Source organism: Carex rostrata, chromosome 15, assembly GCF_964058835.1.
Source record: "Carex rostrata chromosome 15, lpCarRost1.2, whole genome shotgun sequence".
NCBI classification, from domain to species: Eukaryota; Viridiplantae; Streptophyta; class Magnoliopsida; order Poales; family Cyperaceae; genus Carex; species Carex rostrata.
The window spans coordinates 2640310-2657249 of NC_135932.1; the positions used below are offsets into that span (position 1 = coordinate 2640310).

Consider the following 16940-nt stretch of genomic DNA (forward strand, 5'->3'; position numbering starts at 1 on the left):
ATCCTCTCACTAAAATTTTCATCCACTGATTAAAACCTCTTCCCCTGTTCCCCATTTCCTCCCCTAAATCTAATTCTCTCCTTCTCGGGATTCACTCTTTTCACTTTCCTTTCCAGACATGCAACCCTTTTTACTTTTTAACCCTTTGCCATGATGAAGCCATAGGTTTATCACCTAGGCGAGTTAACAAATATTACAGTTTGTCACCTTCAAATGGATAAGAATTTGAAAATCTATTTTGTTAAAAAGTATTACAGTTTAATGAACGAGTTGACAGATAATAATAGTACTAATACTTTTAGTTTCACATATTAGGTACATTACACATTTACACTCAACATCCAACAAGCTCTTTTTCGGCTATCAGGTTGAGTATTAGGGTACATGCATCAGCCCCAATCAATCAAAATTATCGTTCACAGTAAATGTATTTTCTCAGAATCAAGAGAAGTATTATGTATGATGTATCATTTAGGTTCTCGATTTATCATGGTTACAACATTTTAAATTTGTAATTATTTAACTACAAAATAAATATTATCGAATTCAATTTTTTTAGCAGTCAGTTTTACGTTATTATTTTAAAAAAAATATGACATATTCTAATTATTAATAATATAGAGAAATTAAGTTATATTAAAAAAAAATTAAAACTAATAAGATACTACATGATTTTACAACGAAATATTATTGAAGTTGTATAAACAAAATTTTGAAGAAGAATAATACAATGGTTGGTTCTAATTTAATCATAATTTATTATCAAATTTATAGTCAATATTCAATCTAACTAATTAAATTTTAAATATGAGTTTTTGACTTTTTTTTCAAACAAAAACAGTTGGATTTGTCAGATTAAATTACGCACTAGGAATATCAAATTTTACTCATTCAACTTTTTCAACAAATAATGAAATATCACATTCTTTTAGTGTTGTAGCCGTTAGTTAGGCATGATAAAACAACATTATCAATGAATTAATTATTAGTATTTTAGTAAATAATGATTAAAAAAACACACACACGTTTGGTCTACAATTCGTGTGATGTTGGAGAAAATTGAGATTTTTAGAACATGTGGTCTTTCAATTTGTCATAGTATTTATCAGTGTCTTCTCCATATGCATATCTCAAACAAAAATCCTCTGTAAAGGAAATTGAGCTTCTTTGTTTTTGCATATTTCTCTTCATGATGATTTTCCTAATGCCTTGTATTATGTAGTTTTTTCCTAACGTCTCTTTCGGAAATTGAATTGATCTATTCTAATCGTCCTCTAAAGGAAACGGATTTCGCGCAATTTATAATTTGAAATCTCTCTTAGGAGCTAAAATAATGAAAAGTTGGATGTGATGTGCTAAACCTGACATATACAAATCTTGCGGATGTGATGTGCTAAACCTGGCATATCTATCACACTCGGAGAACAAAACAAAGTTTAGGAGATTACATTGCGGATGTCAAGAAATACAAGTAGGATAATATCACCACTGATGGCCCACCTGTCATACCAGTACTGGACCTTAGTCCCCCGTAGTGACCAGACACTACGGACATTGAACTTGGTTTTTGCGGATGTGACTGCTATTTGTCTGATATCTCTTGATATCGTGTAATTGTTTTTTTTATTTTCTATGAATGCCTGCGGTTGGATTTTCATGCGTGACATACAAATTCGTGCACTACAACCAAATTAATTTTTAAGATAAAGATATGAAACAAGGCTCACACATTTAAATATTTATAAAGGACTTCATAGCAGAGTTTCAAATCTATAATCTCGCATAGAGATAAAAATATTGCTTTTAGCCAAAGCAGGGGAAGCCGGACGTTCAAACTATAAGGCCTATTCGGCTGCTTCCCACAAAATACTGTTCACGTGGGAAAAATAAAATTTATCAGACTGAATTTTTTTTTCCCCACATAAACAGTAAATATTAGTTCAAAAACTTCCTATTTCTATTCCTATTCCTATTCTCATTCCCACTATGCAGCCGAACAGGCCCTAAGTGTCAAATATGAACAGAGAATCAATCATATAAAAATTTGTATGTTGTGAATGATGATAATTTTTACAGTACTCATTACATTTTACTTCAAATTATATAGAAAATAAGACACAAGTACAAAACAAATTTGATTCTCAAGTAAAGGTGCATATAAGGGTATTCATTGGTTCGGTTCGAATAAAACCGAAATAAAATAAGCAAATCAAAGTTTTGTTCAGTTTTCAAAAATAAAAAAGAACTGAACTAATTAAATTTATCAACCAATTAAGAACCGAATCTAACAAACCGAAGTATTAATTTCCAGCAAAAAGACTCAAATTTTGTTCACAAATCAGTACTAAAAGAAAAGAAAATTAAGAAATCTAAATCTTGAAGAATCACATCTATTCTGTTGCGAAAAAGGGACGAAAAAGACTCGAAAATTAAAAATTTTACCTTAAATAGGGCACAAAAAACAGATCGATGGAGGTTTACCCTAAGAGATTTAAAATTCAGTCGGCGTGAGAAGAAAATTTTCAAGAAACACACTCGTAGAAGTAAGATTCTCTTATAATCCTTCTATTTTCTTTTTGCATATTTTGTTGCTTTTGTTTACTATTTCTTTCTTTATTTGAGAACCGGTCCAGACATCGAACCGCTAAAACTTCGGTTCAATGGTTCACTAATTGGATCAGTGGTTTAACTGGTTCAATTGCTAGTTTTTTTAAATTACATATAATTTATTATCTAAAACCCAAACTGGTTATATACAATAAGAATATGTATCTAGTTCAATAGAAAATAAGAATATGTTATGGTTTCAACCCTATTGAAAAAACACAAACTATATTATAACTTTTCATATAAGGGCAGTTGTTGTTTCTGATATTTCAGAAATTAACTTTTAATTAACTACAGCACTTTCTGGTATTTGTTGTTTGCACTTTGCAGCTACAAGTTAAGGTTGTTAGGAAACATCTGAAAAAAATATGCTCTTGTTAATATTCTACGTATGTACAAATATATTGGACTCATAAACAAATATAAACCTTTTTTTTTTAACATTCGCTGATGTTAATCTAGTTGAATATATAATAAGATGTCTCATACCTTATTCATATTTGCTAAGTAGAGTGTTATCTGACAAATTAATGTTATTATTTACTATTATATCTATACCCTAAAAATAAGTATTATTTACCAACAGGTGTTCAAAACTTTGCACTAATCTTGAATTCTTGATAACCCAACAAGAGATATAACCTTAAGTACCTATAGTATAGTCCAAATACCAGAATTGACAACAAAATATATTTTTAATTCAATGCCATCACATGAGTTCAATAGGAAAAGAAATTGGCATTCTAGGTTCAAGAGACCTCTTTTACCAGTAGATATGTATGGTTCAGCAATGCAAATTTTATGAAACAGTCCCAAAATTTCACTATTTCTTACATAGGATATTATGTACCAAAAAAAAAGGAATGCTAACTGTAGTTTAATAAAAAAACTACATTTTGAGCTTCTAATTCTGAATTTTTAGAACACATATATTTTTATTTGGGAACTTTTAAAGAACCAATAACGACAGTGACTGAATCACTGCTTGTATTTCTGAAGGTTTGATTATGTCATATAATTTATTGGAGAATTTTTCACTTTTGTTCCGTTGAGAGAAGTTTTATAAACCTTCCAGGCCTTTGAAAACCATCAAGGCCTATACTGAATGACTCAGTAGGCCAGTAACTATTTTCAGCACAAAAATATTCTCACAAGTATTCAATTGAGAGAGAAACATGTATAGACTTATTACTAGACAATTAGACATAATTATTGGCAACTCTATTACTCTCATCTAAATCTTATTTTGGTTGGAGCATTTCATTGAATACCTTAAAGGCAGCCATCTATTCAATACAATTATCTCAAAAAATTCAAGCTTTTCAAGTGCATGGACTACAAATCCAAATTAAATGATCAGATGAGAATACTTACAGTATCTAATGCAAGTTCTTTGGTGATTTCGTTTCAAGTTTATGCCTTCAGAAATTAGAACATCCTTGAGCCTATGTGCAATATACCACAATATATCTAAGGAGATTAAAGGAGAAAGTCAGATTGAAGGAGAAAGGAGAACAAAGTTCTCATTTCTTTCCGTCTCATCGTATGGAGAAAAGGCAGGAATAGCGAAATTGGAAGATACGCAAAATTATCGCTTCTGCAAGAGATAGGCGCATAATTAAAATAGAGGGAAGGATTCCACTTACAACATTTGCAAGTTCAATTAGAACATCCTTGAGCCTATGTGCAATATACCACAATATATCCAAGGAGATTAAAGGAGAAAGCCAGATTAAAGGAGAAAGGAGAACAAAGTTCTCATTTCTTTCCATCTCATCGTATGGAGAAAATGCAAGAATAGCGAAATTGGAAGATACGCAAAATTATCGCTTCTGCAAGAGAAAGCCATGGAGATATATCAAATTTTGATTTGAACCGTGGTTTAACTCGGTTTTCTCCAGCAAATTTTTGATATGAACCAACCGATTAAACCGTTTTTAACCGATAGAACAACATAGGCGATAATTGAAAGGAACCGAATCGGACAGGTGACCGGTTCCGGTTCCGGTTTTTCCAACCAAACCGGCCAGTCCGGTTCTGATAACAACAGCTTATATAGATATTCAAATTAAATTTCTTCCAAGCTTAATTAAAAAAAAAAGTTGATTAGACTTAACCGGAACAAATTATGTTTTATTTTAAGTTGATTAGCCTCTATTCTTGTGTCATCCAAACAGAATCCAAAAGAATGCCTGTCACAAAAACGAGAATAGTTAAAATGCCTTCACTTTTTACACCTCTACCCTGTTTTAAGTCTGGCTTCACTTAAAAGATTCAATAGTACGGCACACAATTAAAATTAAAAAATCAAATCAAATCGTTAGATGTGATCAATATCTTCTTTACGTTTAATCCAACCTGTGGCATTTTGTTTAGGTAGACATCAAGAGACTTGTAAAAATCTACATGCAATGATTTATGTACATTTTTTGTTTTTTCATTGTTTTAGTGTCCACCAAACAAAGTATAAATAGTGATGTTGATTACAACCCACGATTTCATTTTGCCATTTAAGTTTTAGACGTTACTATAATTAAACTTTTAAAATATATAGGAATGACAAAGGCATGTGAACTCTCAAAAAAAATACATCAACTTAATTTTCATGGCAGGCAACCTCAGTCATCACCATAGCCATCGGCAGCATCGACATCCATGTCATCATCACCGAAAGGCACTTCCTCCTCCGCATTGTTGTCCCCATTTTCAACATTCATTGGCTGAACCTTCTCCATTGGATCATTCCCTCCCTCCATTGCTTGAGACTTTCTTTGCTCCATCTCATGCAACTTCTTTACTCTCATTTCATCCAATTTATCATCACCAAAGAATGCAGCATATGGTTTTGACACCTGAACAAGTCTTATCCCATTACACAGCATGCAAAGAATTCAAATGCATACACTATGGGAGGATGCACATTAGTAAGGAAAGGTGTAGAAAACTGAAATCAGATTTTGGATGCTCATGTGAAAAAAAAAGTCTTCACACCAGAAAAGCAAAGGCACCGATTGATTGAAAGAAGTAAAAGATGAATTATGTATAAACAGCACAGATAAGAAAAAAGAAAACCAGACCTCAAAAAGATTGTTACGCTCTTCTGCACTCTTTACAAGGTTGCTCCAGTGCTTGTCTTGCTTCAATGTTTTTGCTGACCCGACCACCTGTAATAAACTCAAATCATTCAAAATTAGTGTTCAATATAAGACTGAAAAAATCTTGACTTAGTTAAGGCCTAAAACATGGATTAGCAAGTCAGGTTTAGGTCATAATTACTTAACCTTTATACATAGTTGCTAAAATAGAAGTTAGAATGAATCAGAAGAGCATATTTGACAGTCAATTGCTGACAAGTTGGAATGAATCTGACAATCTTTAGAACTATGTATAAAGGTTAACAGTTAAGGTGAGGTCCAAGTCAGCATTGCTTAGCCTGCTGCAGGTTGGGTTGAACCTAACCTTAATTTTCTTTAATAAGGAAATGAAACCAACCCAAAATGAACGTAAACCATTGCCCCTCTTAGTGGAAACCCACAAACACACAAAATGCACAGTGAGAGGGAGGGAATATTTACAAGAATAGAGGATCGAGCTCTGGTGATGCCGACATTCATACGCCTGAAATCAGAAACAAAACCAATTCCTTTCCCTTCATTAGCTCTGACACACGAAAATAACACCACATCTTTTTCTCTTCCCTATATAAAGAGAAAGAAATAGAACAAATCATCTCACATCATTCTTTTTTTATATGCCTAGCACATTCTTGCCATAGGTCATAACTAAATTGCTTCTACATACCTGGAATCCATCAACAGTGTTAATATCTACCACTTGATCAATATGCTCTCCAAATGTTGCTCTGAACCGGTCACGCAAAATCTTGAACTGGTGACGGTATGGTGAAATCACAGCAACATGAGGACCAGACTTGAGTTCAGGAAAACGAGTTGCCAGTTGGTGATATAATGTGGTGATGAATTCAGCCTCCTGTTCATTAATCCAGGACCCACTCCCTGACGGTTGCGACTCCTCACCTTCTACTAAGTCAAAAAAACAAAATGGCCCAAAGCATCGGTAAGTGTGCCAGGGGCTTTTACGGTTTACTGATTCACCATCTTGTAAGTATCCGCCATAGAATTCCTTGGATGGGAATAGACTTATCTGTTTAGAAAAGGTCAAAGCACTTTGTTATGTCGTATCAACATGGATATACTATTGGTCTATAAACAAGTTTGTTTAAAAACAAGACGGCATAGACCAGGCCTGCAACAATTGCCGACAATTTAAAAAAGTTACCTGCAACTGAACCCCTCACAATCAGGCCAGCCATACATGGATTGGATATATTGGGTTCATAGCGCGCACCCTAATTTCATAAGTCATTTTAAAACTTAAATCTCACCTCAGGGTGCATGCGGTACTGAATGTTAAGCATCTGCACCGGAAAGCCAGCCTCTTGAAATCTTTTAAATAAACTCCTTCCATACCTAAAGCAAACAATTTTCCATCTGATAAGTAAATGATAGTAAAACAAATACAACCACTAATGTATGATGAGAATTATGTGAATTAAACTAACCCGAGTTTCTCAGCAATTGGAGAAATGACAGTCGCTGGTAACTGGACAGGATCGCCAACCTATCAAAGGGAACAAATTATTCAAAAGATGTTAGATCAAGCATTGTAAAAGTAATTAATAAGTACCAAATGATCCTTCTTTCCTAGGATAGTCTATATTTATTTAAGATCACTTAACAACCAATACTTTTCTAAGACGTACTAGAAAAACTTGTCGGCAGCCATGGGCCAACGGAACTAAAATCGCAGGCTCAACCTGTTTTATAAAAACATATGCACAAATGTTAGTTTAATAAAATTATGTTAATTTGGCTTTTGAATAAATACAAAAGGTACACTTACAGCTTGTGCGGCTTCATCAATGATAACAACATCAAAAGGACGACCCATCCTGCTAAAAGCTGACGAACCACTGAAACTCAGAGTTGAAAATACCTGTGCATTTTTTTAAACTTTAAGACTAGAATCTCAATATTTGCATTTAAAACTCTTGAAATTATTACAATTCTTGAAAATGATGAACATACAATGGCAGCCTCATCTAGAATAGAGGCACGGATTCTATCACGGTCAGAACCAGCTCTATTAGCACCAGATGCAGCAAGTTTCCTTTGTACCTGGAGGGTGTATAATGTTTAATTGAATTTTAGAAGTGATCATAAAAACAAGGAAAACGCTGGAAAATTTATTGATTAATACCAAGGATGAACATTTGTTGGTATATACCAATTGTCAGTAACCCTATTTTTGTCAGGAGGGGTAAGGGGCTTACAAGGTAATCCATCGACACGGCTTGGACAGAGTGATGGGCCTTCAGACCAATACGCACAATTTTAGGATTGTAAACGTTATCATTTTCATCATGGATTCCTGCAAACATTTTTGCAATATTATGTTACTAAATCAAGCAATCATCATAATGAACAATTGCTATAAAGATACACATAATAAAACCTGATTGAAGAACACGCAGAACTATCTCATCAAGGGCAGAATTGGAAGGTGCACAAACTAATACATGCGCTCGGTACTTCCTATTTGAGTTGACAACCTCTGGTTTCTAATCAGGAAAGGGAAAATGAGAGAGAAAGAGAGAGGTGTCAGAGTGCTGGGTAAAATCATGTGCACCACAGGACATGTCATATAACAAATAAACCTGTAAAATAAGAAAGATAATGCCCCTAGGAGACGCAAACAATATTTCATATCCGCTTCTTCTCTATTTACTAGTCAAGCTGCCCCAAATTAATTCCTTGAACAGCATCAATCTTTAAGTAAATTATATATAACAGAAAAAGAGGGACAACTTGGGTATATTTATCAAATTAGGAAAGTCTGTGTGACATTTTTTGTATAACATCAACTGTGTTTTAGAGAGCATTTCAGATATTGCTTGTTTTGCAAGGGTATGCTGATATTCACTTTTGATGCTATGATGGGGGGGCATGAAAGAAACAACATTTAAAAATTAAAATCATATAGTGCAGTTAAAGTAATGGAGAAATCGAGTACCAGTTCATTTCCAGTCGGATAGAAACCATCATCACCATCAATTGGTAAGATCATATCTCTTGGATTCGTTCCAAGTAACCAAGGGGATGCCTTTAGCCAATTTGTAAGCCTAAAATTTTTAAACATTAGCTAACATGGAGGGTAAATGCTTTTTAAAACCAACCATTATGCCAACATCTAGAAACGATCCATAAAACGGGTAGAACAGAAGTGGAAGAACAGTTCATAACTTACTTGTCCTCAAATTCCAGCCCAGTCACTTGTGTCAGAGCAGAATAACCTCCTCTGCACGAGAAAGGACGACAAAGTGAAATTGTCGCCTTTGACTAGTTTCTTTAAAAAACACAAGCACAAATGTTGATCAAAGAAAAATACATTACTTTGTTTGCAATCTAGAAGGTACTGAGTGAAGAATGGCACTAAGAAGTCCAAGGATTGTCTGTGTTTTTCCTGTTCCTGGTGGACCCTACACCAGACCAGGTTAGATGCTATACCAGTCAAAATCAAGAGGGTAAAAATGTGTGCTCTTTTTCCATGGAATAAAAAAAAAAATACTAACAATCGGTGTGACCTATTGCAAATGACATTACTAGGTATATTACCAGTATTGTAGATTGACTTGGCATCTTTTAATAAAGGATTATAACTAGTTCTCCTAGATTGAGTTCCTCCCCTGACTTTTTTGTTTTCGAGAAAAATATCAAATGGTACATTAGAAGTAGAAAACATAAGTTACAATTAAACAAACCTGAATCAGAACAAATGACCTTCGGGAAAGACCAGCCTGCTTAAAGAAATTTTAATTGTTAGCTACTGTAGGAAAAACAAAAGAGCAAGTTACACAGATGGTGTCAGAAGGATGATATATTTCCATTTAATAACCAAAGCTTAAAAAAGTTTACCTTTGTGTTCCAAAACATTTCAGTATATACCAGTTTGGTCCGACTGTTATCTTTCAAAAAAACAAAAACAAAAAGAAAGGCTAGTCCTGCATGACTTGATTTTACAATAAACAAATATCGACAAAGTGACTTGTTCTATATAAGCCTAATGAGAATCTCCATCATTTTATGAATTGAATTATTGAACAGACAAATGTCTGTAATTAGAATGTTGAGGACTCAGACCACAACTTATAACTTCAGGGTCTATAATGTAAAATAAGTGATACTCTCCAATAACAATCTTAATAAAATACATAAAAAATAATAAGAAAGAAAGGTCACATGAATGGCATCTAACTGGGATTCATTGAGATTTGTTTGGAGGTAATCCATGAGTGGAGCTGGTACATTCCATTCACGGCCTTCAATTTTATTTCTTTCAGTCGCTGAGAGAATTAAATCCTTGAAGGGAAGCTGCGGCAGTGAGTACATTGCCGCATATTCACGCATAATGGTCGACAAGCTACAAATCTGTTAAAATGGATGTGTTAAAAGGCCACATTAAACATGAAGTATTACCTCTTGATTAACCAACTTCTGTTTGGTCATGTTTTTTAACTTTTATCAAGTATGTTTGCCCTTAAAACTAAACAAAAGCACTAAATAGTAACAAAAAAATTAAAAGTGAAAAAATATTCATGATCATTTATAATTTCAGAGAATGGAAATATGCATACTTTGAGAATCCAAAGGAATCTTGCTGTGGTCGTGGCTAGTTGTTGAAAAAGAGTAGAAATCTGACGCAACCGGTGACTGTGCTCAGGCACAGCTGTTTCAAGGTTTTTTACCTCACCTGCTAGAAATGTACAAATTGTTACTGTGCCTTGGCCACCACGGTTCTCCACCAATGCAAATGCATAAGCATTCGGTTTTACCCCCTCGTCGAACTGCAAAATTTTAACGAACAAAATTACCCTTGATGTTACACAGCTTTATGATGTCTCGATATAGTAGATGTTAAACAGTCTTTATATTAAGGTTGCAACATGTCATATTTGGTTAAGTCAGCTCACCATTCCTTTATTTCAAAGTAAATCAGAACCTGGGGTGGCTTAAAATCAGATAAGGTACCTCTCCCTGGTGCTAGCAAGGTGGATATAAAGATACCTAGACGAGGATGAAAGAGAGTTTAATGATGCCTTGATAGAAGCCCCCCACTACACCAAAGTTGTGTCAAACATAAGCCAATATCTCCCTTGTTCATTCCCAAAACGCCCCTCCCCATTTTAATCAAGCAAATATCATATTCAGTTGATGGATTTTGTTGGGTCAACAGATGGGTCTGCATTGTCAATTTTGGTTGGTTTTGGATAGACAGGAGGATTCATTTTTGTTTTAGCAATAACATTGTTCGAGTTCGACCCAAACATGACCCATTGATCGAAGGATCCAGCATTAGCAGGTTGAGCCGTCAGGTGCACTCAGAAATTGCCAGCACTACTCTGCTGAGATCAAATAATTGTGTGAATTCATTTAAATTTCATAGATTGTGAGGTACTAGGCTAAGCCATTGAATAAATCTATGAAAAACGCCATGGATAAAACTACCATTGTCGACATACAGCCTATAAAAGTAAAAATGCATGAATGAAAAATCACTGTGCACATACCTTTTGAGAGGAGAGAAGTAAGAGATCATTTTCTGACACCTCATCGCGAAAGTTATCGTGCACGGCCATAGATACCTTGTGAAATCCTTCTGATTCAGCACATGATATGATACCACCTTTTTGCCAATCCGTCTCCTCTATTAGGAACAAGGAAAATTAAAAATTAAAATTCCATCACTGCATGGCAGATTTCTCCAATCAGATAAATAACTGATCGAGTACACACCTTCTTCGTCTCTGCCTTGTACAATCTGAGCCTTGATTTCCTCAAAAAGGAGGGGCTCAAAGACCCGGATGTACTCGTTGAAATTCGCATATGTGTTCTTCACAGCCTTCAAACCCTCCGGCTGTTTCCTGTTCTGCTCTTGCAATGCACAAGCCAGACAGAAATTAAAACAATTAAGAAAAAAGGAAGAAGAAAAAGAGAAGTTTTGAGAAAAAAGAACCTTGGAATCGGAGAGAAGACGGAGGTAGTCCCAGCCGAGAACGACCTTGAGGAAACGACCGAGCGATGAACTGGTCCCGATCTCTGCGCCGCCGGAGGAGGTTCCCGCCTTCTCTATTGCCATTATTTTCACCACCGCTCTCTCTTTATTCAGCGCAAGGCGGGGTTTTGGGTTTATTGCTTCGGCGATTCGACCAAGACAAATTGTGATGCCGCCTCTACGGGTTCACGAGTTTGCGGGTTTGATTATATATTTCAATGATATATATATATATACAGAGGAGGTTTCAAATGCACATAAAATTTTTGTGCATCCAAATGCACGCTATTTTTCAAATTATTTTTCTCCGTTTTCAAAGTCCGAATAGTTAATCTGAACCGTTAGATGCGATTTATATATTAAGATGTGCTTGGAGAGCTGAGATCAAATCCGAAATTTCATATCTCAATCGTAGCCGTTGGCGGATCGGATACCTAACGTGCTTAATAATAGAATAGAGATATATATAGATGGGCCATGGTGCATTGCAATGCATAGGCATTCTTGTGCATTGGACTATAAATCACCGATTCAAAGTTCAAATAACCGATCCAAACCGTTCATCTTGTTCTCCATATTAAGAGCATCTCCATCGCCTTGCATATACTCTTGCAAAAGCCTACGTGGCATTTCAAATGAGAGATTGCACCGATGGAGAGAGAATTTCAAAAGCGCAAGCTTTCAAGATTTGCAAGCTTGCATAGCGCTTGCAAATCGCTCAATATACCAAATCGCGCGCGCGTCTTCTTGCTATACGCTACTTCGAGCTGCCGTTGAGATCCTCTCCCCTTCTTCCCTGTCTGTCCCCGTTCCTCCTCCGCCGTTGTTCCGCCAATGGTGACCGCCGTTCCTCCTCCGCCAATGGTGACCGCCGTTTTTCCCCTCACCGTTCTCCTCCATCTGCCGCTCTTTCCCTCCCGTTCGCCTCCTTGCTACAAGGTAATAAAAATTCTGATTTAATAAGGGCATTGCCCCAAAATTCGTTCTTCTGGTTCCCCTTTTGGGTGGGGGTGGTCAAGGGTTCTTAGTGTAAAAAGTAAAAACTAAGATTTCATAAGAAACTGCAAGGTTAACAGAAGGAATGGTTTATCAAAATTTAGCTAGTTTACAGCTCCGCCTTTTGGAAGTTTGATGCTGCTTGTAATATAAATTTGATTTAAGAAGGGCATTACCCCAAAATTCGATTTAGGTAATACAAATTCGGTTTAGGTAATACAAATTTGAATTTGTGAGCAAGGCAGTCACTTCTTGCTACAAGCTCACAGATCCATCGATTTAGGTAATACAAATTCGATTTAAGGGCATTGCCTCCTTGTTCTAGGCCGTTCAGGTTCTTATTGTTCAATTGAGTCTAAATTACAGGTTTAGGTTCGTTTTGATAAAAAAAATAGGGTCAATTCATGTTAAAGGTACTTTAAGTTGGTTGATGCACATTTAACATGAGTCAGGTTTGATTGCATATCTGAAATTTTGTCGGTGCTATGTTCTGTTAATTGGGGCTCTATAAGGGTCCCCTACTTTCTTTTTATTTTGTCTTGGCACTTTGAAAACGAGACATCGAATAAAGAAACAGAAAGACACTATACCTGGGAACACTCGCTTTTTCTCTATTTGGTCTTGCGGTATCAGATTCTGTTTCTCAAAACAAAAGACAGAGATACGAAATTAAGAGAGAGAGACACAGAAAGATATGGCATCTCCAATGTTGGGAGGAAGTAGAGATGTAGCGGGAGCAGAGAATGATCTCAATACTGTCGAGCTCGCTCGCTTTGCACTGGATGAACACAACAAGAAATTGGTGAGCCTTTTGCAAATATTCTCTACTGCTGTGCATTTTTGTTTGTGCTATTGGTTCATGGATTTATCCCCATTTTTCCACTATGGTCTTTTTATTGACCCGATCACCATTTTTTAATGCCTTGATCAACAAAAGCTCTCCTGATCAGAATTAATTACTCGTGTAGGATCTATAATTTGTACAATTGAGAAGTCTAATATCTACCCAATTTGGCCACATATCCAGTATGTACTCAAATCAAGCCAACTAACAGTGAACAGATCAGGTACTTTGTAGAAAAAAAAGGTTAAAAGACTATATAAAAGAATTAGTGTTCATGGTCAGATAAAAGTGTACGGTGAAACCCCTAAATAAAATAAATAAATCAGTTTATACGCTAAAATAAAAAATAATATTGCAATTTTGATGAATTATACCTAAAGAAACTTCTAAACCAAAAAAAAAAACATTAGTTTATATTCTGGTACAGATCAAATTACAATGACCAGAGTCAACTAATTGAATCATCCTTCTAGTTTGTTGCTTATAGCATTTCAAACTCAACTTCACAAAATATTTATGCTATATGCAGAATGCTGGTCTAGAATTTTCACGGGTGGTGAAGGTAAAGAGACCCAGGTGGTATCTGGTACGATGCACCACTTGACAATTGAGGCTGTTGATGCGAGCAAGAAGAAGTCCCTTCTAGAAGCAAAGGTGTGGGAGAACCATGGGAGAATTTCAGACCCCTTCACGAGATCAACCATCTGGGTGACTCTACAAGCACCTGAGGTAATCTTTTCTTTGATTTATTAACTTGAGATAAATTTAGCTTGTACAGTATGCACTAATTTAGTAGGAAAAACATGCCTTTTGTTGGTTCATGCCTTGTAATTTAGGAATTAACATGTCATGTACCACGACTAACAACATGCCTTTTAATTGGGAGCTCCTCATTTTTTATTCTGGTATGTGAAATCATTTAGCATAGTACAGTTTGTTGTTCATTGGCACAACAGTCTATGACTATAATCATTTTGATTTTTCTTCCCTACATAGGCTTTTATTGTTCTTCTTTGTTTAATTTAGTTTCTTTGATTAAGTTTTTTGGGTGTCATCTGTTTTAGTTGTTATTGTTGTTTCTTGTTTTAGCAGCCTCTTATTCTTTCTTGAGACAATACGTGGTTTAAGAAAGAAACTGTAACTTTTATGTTTTATGTTATTGTAAACTTTATCAATTTTTAATATATCATACCAACAGTCTATGATATTGTAAACTGTAGAGCTGCCTTCAAGCACAACATTGGCATAGAGCTGCTATTCATATTTTAATAATTTCTTAATATTGCAGGGCTGCTGAAAGATAGGAAAAGGACAAGGAGGGCCTACCAAATAGCTGCTAAAGACAGTACTGTCTTAGCTCCAAAATGATAATTTAACAAGTATTCAGTGCTCTGGAGTATCCAATTGATTCAAAATGTATGAGACATTATGATATCTCCAGAGTATATGTGAATTTAATTTTCTCGACCGATAGGAAGGTCGAAACTGGTGTATATTGAGAAATGTAAATTTGAAGCTAACTACATTTATATCTTTTTCGAATTATCCTACTATTAAATCTTATATATGTATTTTTAGAGAGCATTAATAATATATGTTTAAATCATGAACAAGAACCAAATAATTATCTCTACATAGGCTTTTATAACATTGGCATATTGTCGGTGCTTCCATATATGCCGTGCTTATTTTTTTTTGTCTGTTTCATGGAGAGGAGAGGAGAGGAGACAGAGAGAGAGGGCGAATTGTTTTTTTTTTCCTGTTTCATGGAGATGAGAGGAGAGAGAGAGCGAGGGAGAGGAAGTGGAGAGGAGAGGATATCGTAGAGACTAGAGGAAGGAGAGAGCGATCCCAGGTATTGTGGAGAGGAGAGAGAGGGACCTGAGTTTTACGTATTTTGAATTTAGTATCTCTATCAACAGTCAACGGAATTTAAAAAAAATAAAAAGTATTGCTGACGTGACATAAATGCAATTGAAATGCAATTGCATGAATGTAGGACATTTGAAATTAAGTTTGAAATTAGTTTCATTTGACAGTTATTTTTTATTTGCAATTGCATTTCAATTGCACCAATGGAGATGCTCTAATATGTACTTGGAAATCAAATTTTACATTTTTTGAAATTTTTTTACTATTTATTAAGCCACTTTGAAAATCTGAAAATCCGGGTGAACAGTAAAAACAATAAAAATTTCTGGACCACCGGATCGGTAATTTTCAAAGTGGCTTAATAAATACTTAAATAGTAAAAAAATTCCAAAAAATGTAAAATTTGGTCTCCAAGTACATATTAATATGGAAAACAAGATGAACAGTTTGGATCGATCATTTGGACTTTGAATCGGTGATTTATGGTCCAATGCACAAGGGTGCCTATGCATTGCAATGCATCATAACCCATCTCTCTCTCTCTCTCTCTATATATATATACACTAGTAATCGTGCCCGTGTACAGCAACGGGAGCAAATTATGTAGTAGAAATCATTAAGCTCCTTAATAAGGAGGAGAGATAATTTAAATCAAATTTGTAGTGAAAAATAGTTAAATACTATATTTATCTACAAGATAACACATGTGAACTCTAGTGTAGTGGTAAGAATTTTGGCACCAACCGTGCGTGGTTCAAAGGCGCGTTCCACGGGTGCGGCGCGCAGTCTACGGGCACTGGGATCATATGCGGCGCGACCAGTGCATACTTAAGTATTGAAGCTCATAATTTGGAAAATTCATCTATGTGCGATCTGGAAATTCAACGGCTGAACATCATTCCGAAAAAAAATAGTAAATCAAGACCCTTGCAGGATCTAGACATTAAGCTCCTTAATAAGGAGGAGAGATAGAGAGAGAGAGAGAGAGCGAGGAGGGATCCAATTACACATTTTTTAGTGACATCAAATTACACTCTCGATTTTCAAAGTTTTCAAATTTTAAATAATTGATCCAAACCGTTCAATATAATAGATAGGCAAAGGCTTCTATGGACATAAGGACCTGTTTGTAAAATGAACATATTTTTATTTTCAAAATTCAAACAGTTGATCCGAACCGTTCATCTTGTTCTCCATATCAATATGTGCTTGGAAACCAAATTTTACATTTTTCTGAATTTTTTTACTATTTATTAAGATGGGTACAAAATTCAATGGTCTGAATTTGATATTTTTTTGTACCCATCTTAATAAATAGTAAACAAATTCAGAAAAATATAAAATTTGGTCTCCAAGCACATATTAATATGGAGAACAAGATGAACGGTTCGGATCGACTGTTTGAACTTTGAAAATAAAAATATGTTCATTTTACAAATAGGTCCTTATGTCCATAGAAGCATCACTCTAATAGATATATTAAAATGTG

The 16940-nt window shown here is 35.1% G+C and overlaps 1 protein-coding gene and 1 long non-coding RNA gene across 4 annotated transcripts; one reads left to right on the forward strand and one right to left on the reverse strand.

Annotated features, from left to right (window-relative positions):
• Window positions 1–5076: 5076 nt before the first annotated feature.
• Window positions 5077–11932, reverse strand: LOC144566185 (putative helicase MAGATAMA 3). 2 transcript variants are annotated; one of them, XM_078316123.1, is made up of 20 exons: window positions 11701–11932; window positions 11481–11613; window positions 11255–11391; window positions 10322–10531; window positions 9927–10115; window positions 9449–9484; window positions 9081–9166; window positions 8935–8985; window positions 8701–8809; window positions 8143–8248; window positions 7961–8058; window positions 7716–7805; window positions 7531–7623; window positions 7391–7444; window positions 7190–7248; window positions 7013–7097; window positions 6409–6771; window positions 6183–6305; window positions 5685–5771; window positions 5077–5459 (listed from the first exon to the last, which is right to left on the reverse strand). In XM_078316123.1, exons 1-20 carry the CDS (start codon window positions 11821–11823, stop codon window positions 5226–5228), a joined length of 2466 nt encoding a protein of 821 aa, XP_078172249.1. In that variant the 5' UTR covers window positions 11824–11932; the 3' UTR covers window positions 5077–5225. The 2 variants fall into 2 exon arrangements, with proteins under 2 accessions (XP_078172249.1, XP_078172250.1); XM_078316124.1 differs by lacking the exons at window positions 7961–8058; window positions 8143–8248 and having other exon boundaries at window positions 11255–11389; window positions 11479–11613.
• Window positions 11933–12369: 437 nt separating this feature from the next.
• Window positions 12370–15164, forward strand: LOC144566131 (uncharacterized). 2 transcript variants are annotated; one of them, XR_013515144.1, is made up of 4 exons: window positions 12370–12678; window positions 13395–13537; window positions 14109–14308; window positions 14868–15164. It is a non-coding gene; the product is annotated as an uncharacterized LOC144566131 (long non-coding RNA). The 2 variants fall into 2 exon arrangements; XR_013515143.1 differs by lacking the exon at window positions 12370–12678 and having other exon boundaries at window positions 12697–13537.
• Window positions 15165–16940: the final 1776 nt, after the last annotated feature.

What these genes read in the sequence shown, in the direction of transcription:
- LOC144566185 (XM_078316123.1), bottom strand. Translation starts at nt 11,823, where the DNA reads ATGGCAATAGAGAAGGCGGGAACCTCCTCCGGCGGCGCAGAGATCGGG. An exon ending in ACAAGGCAGAGACGAAGAAG is followed by an intron (nt 11,392 to 11,480) that starts GTGTGTACTCGA and finishes TGTTCCTAATAG; the next exon opens with AGGAGACGGATTGGCAAAAA. An exon ending in CCTTCTAGATTGCAAACAAA is followed by an intron (nt 8,986 to 9,080) that starts GTAATGTATTTT and finishes TTTCTCGTGCAG; the next exon opens with AGGAGGTTATTCTGCTCTGA.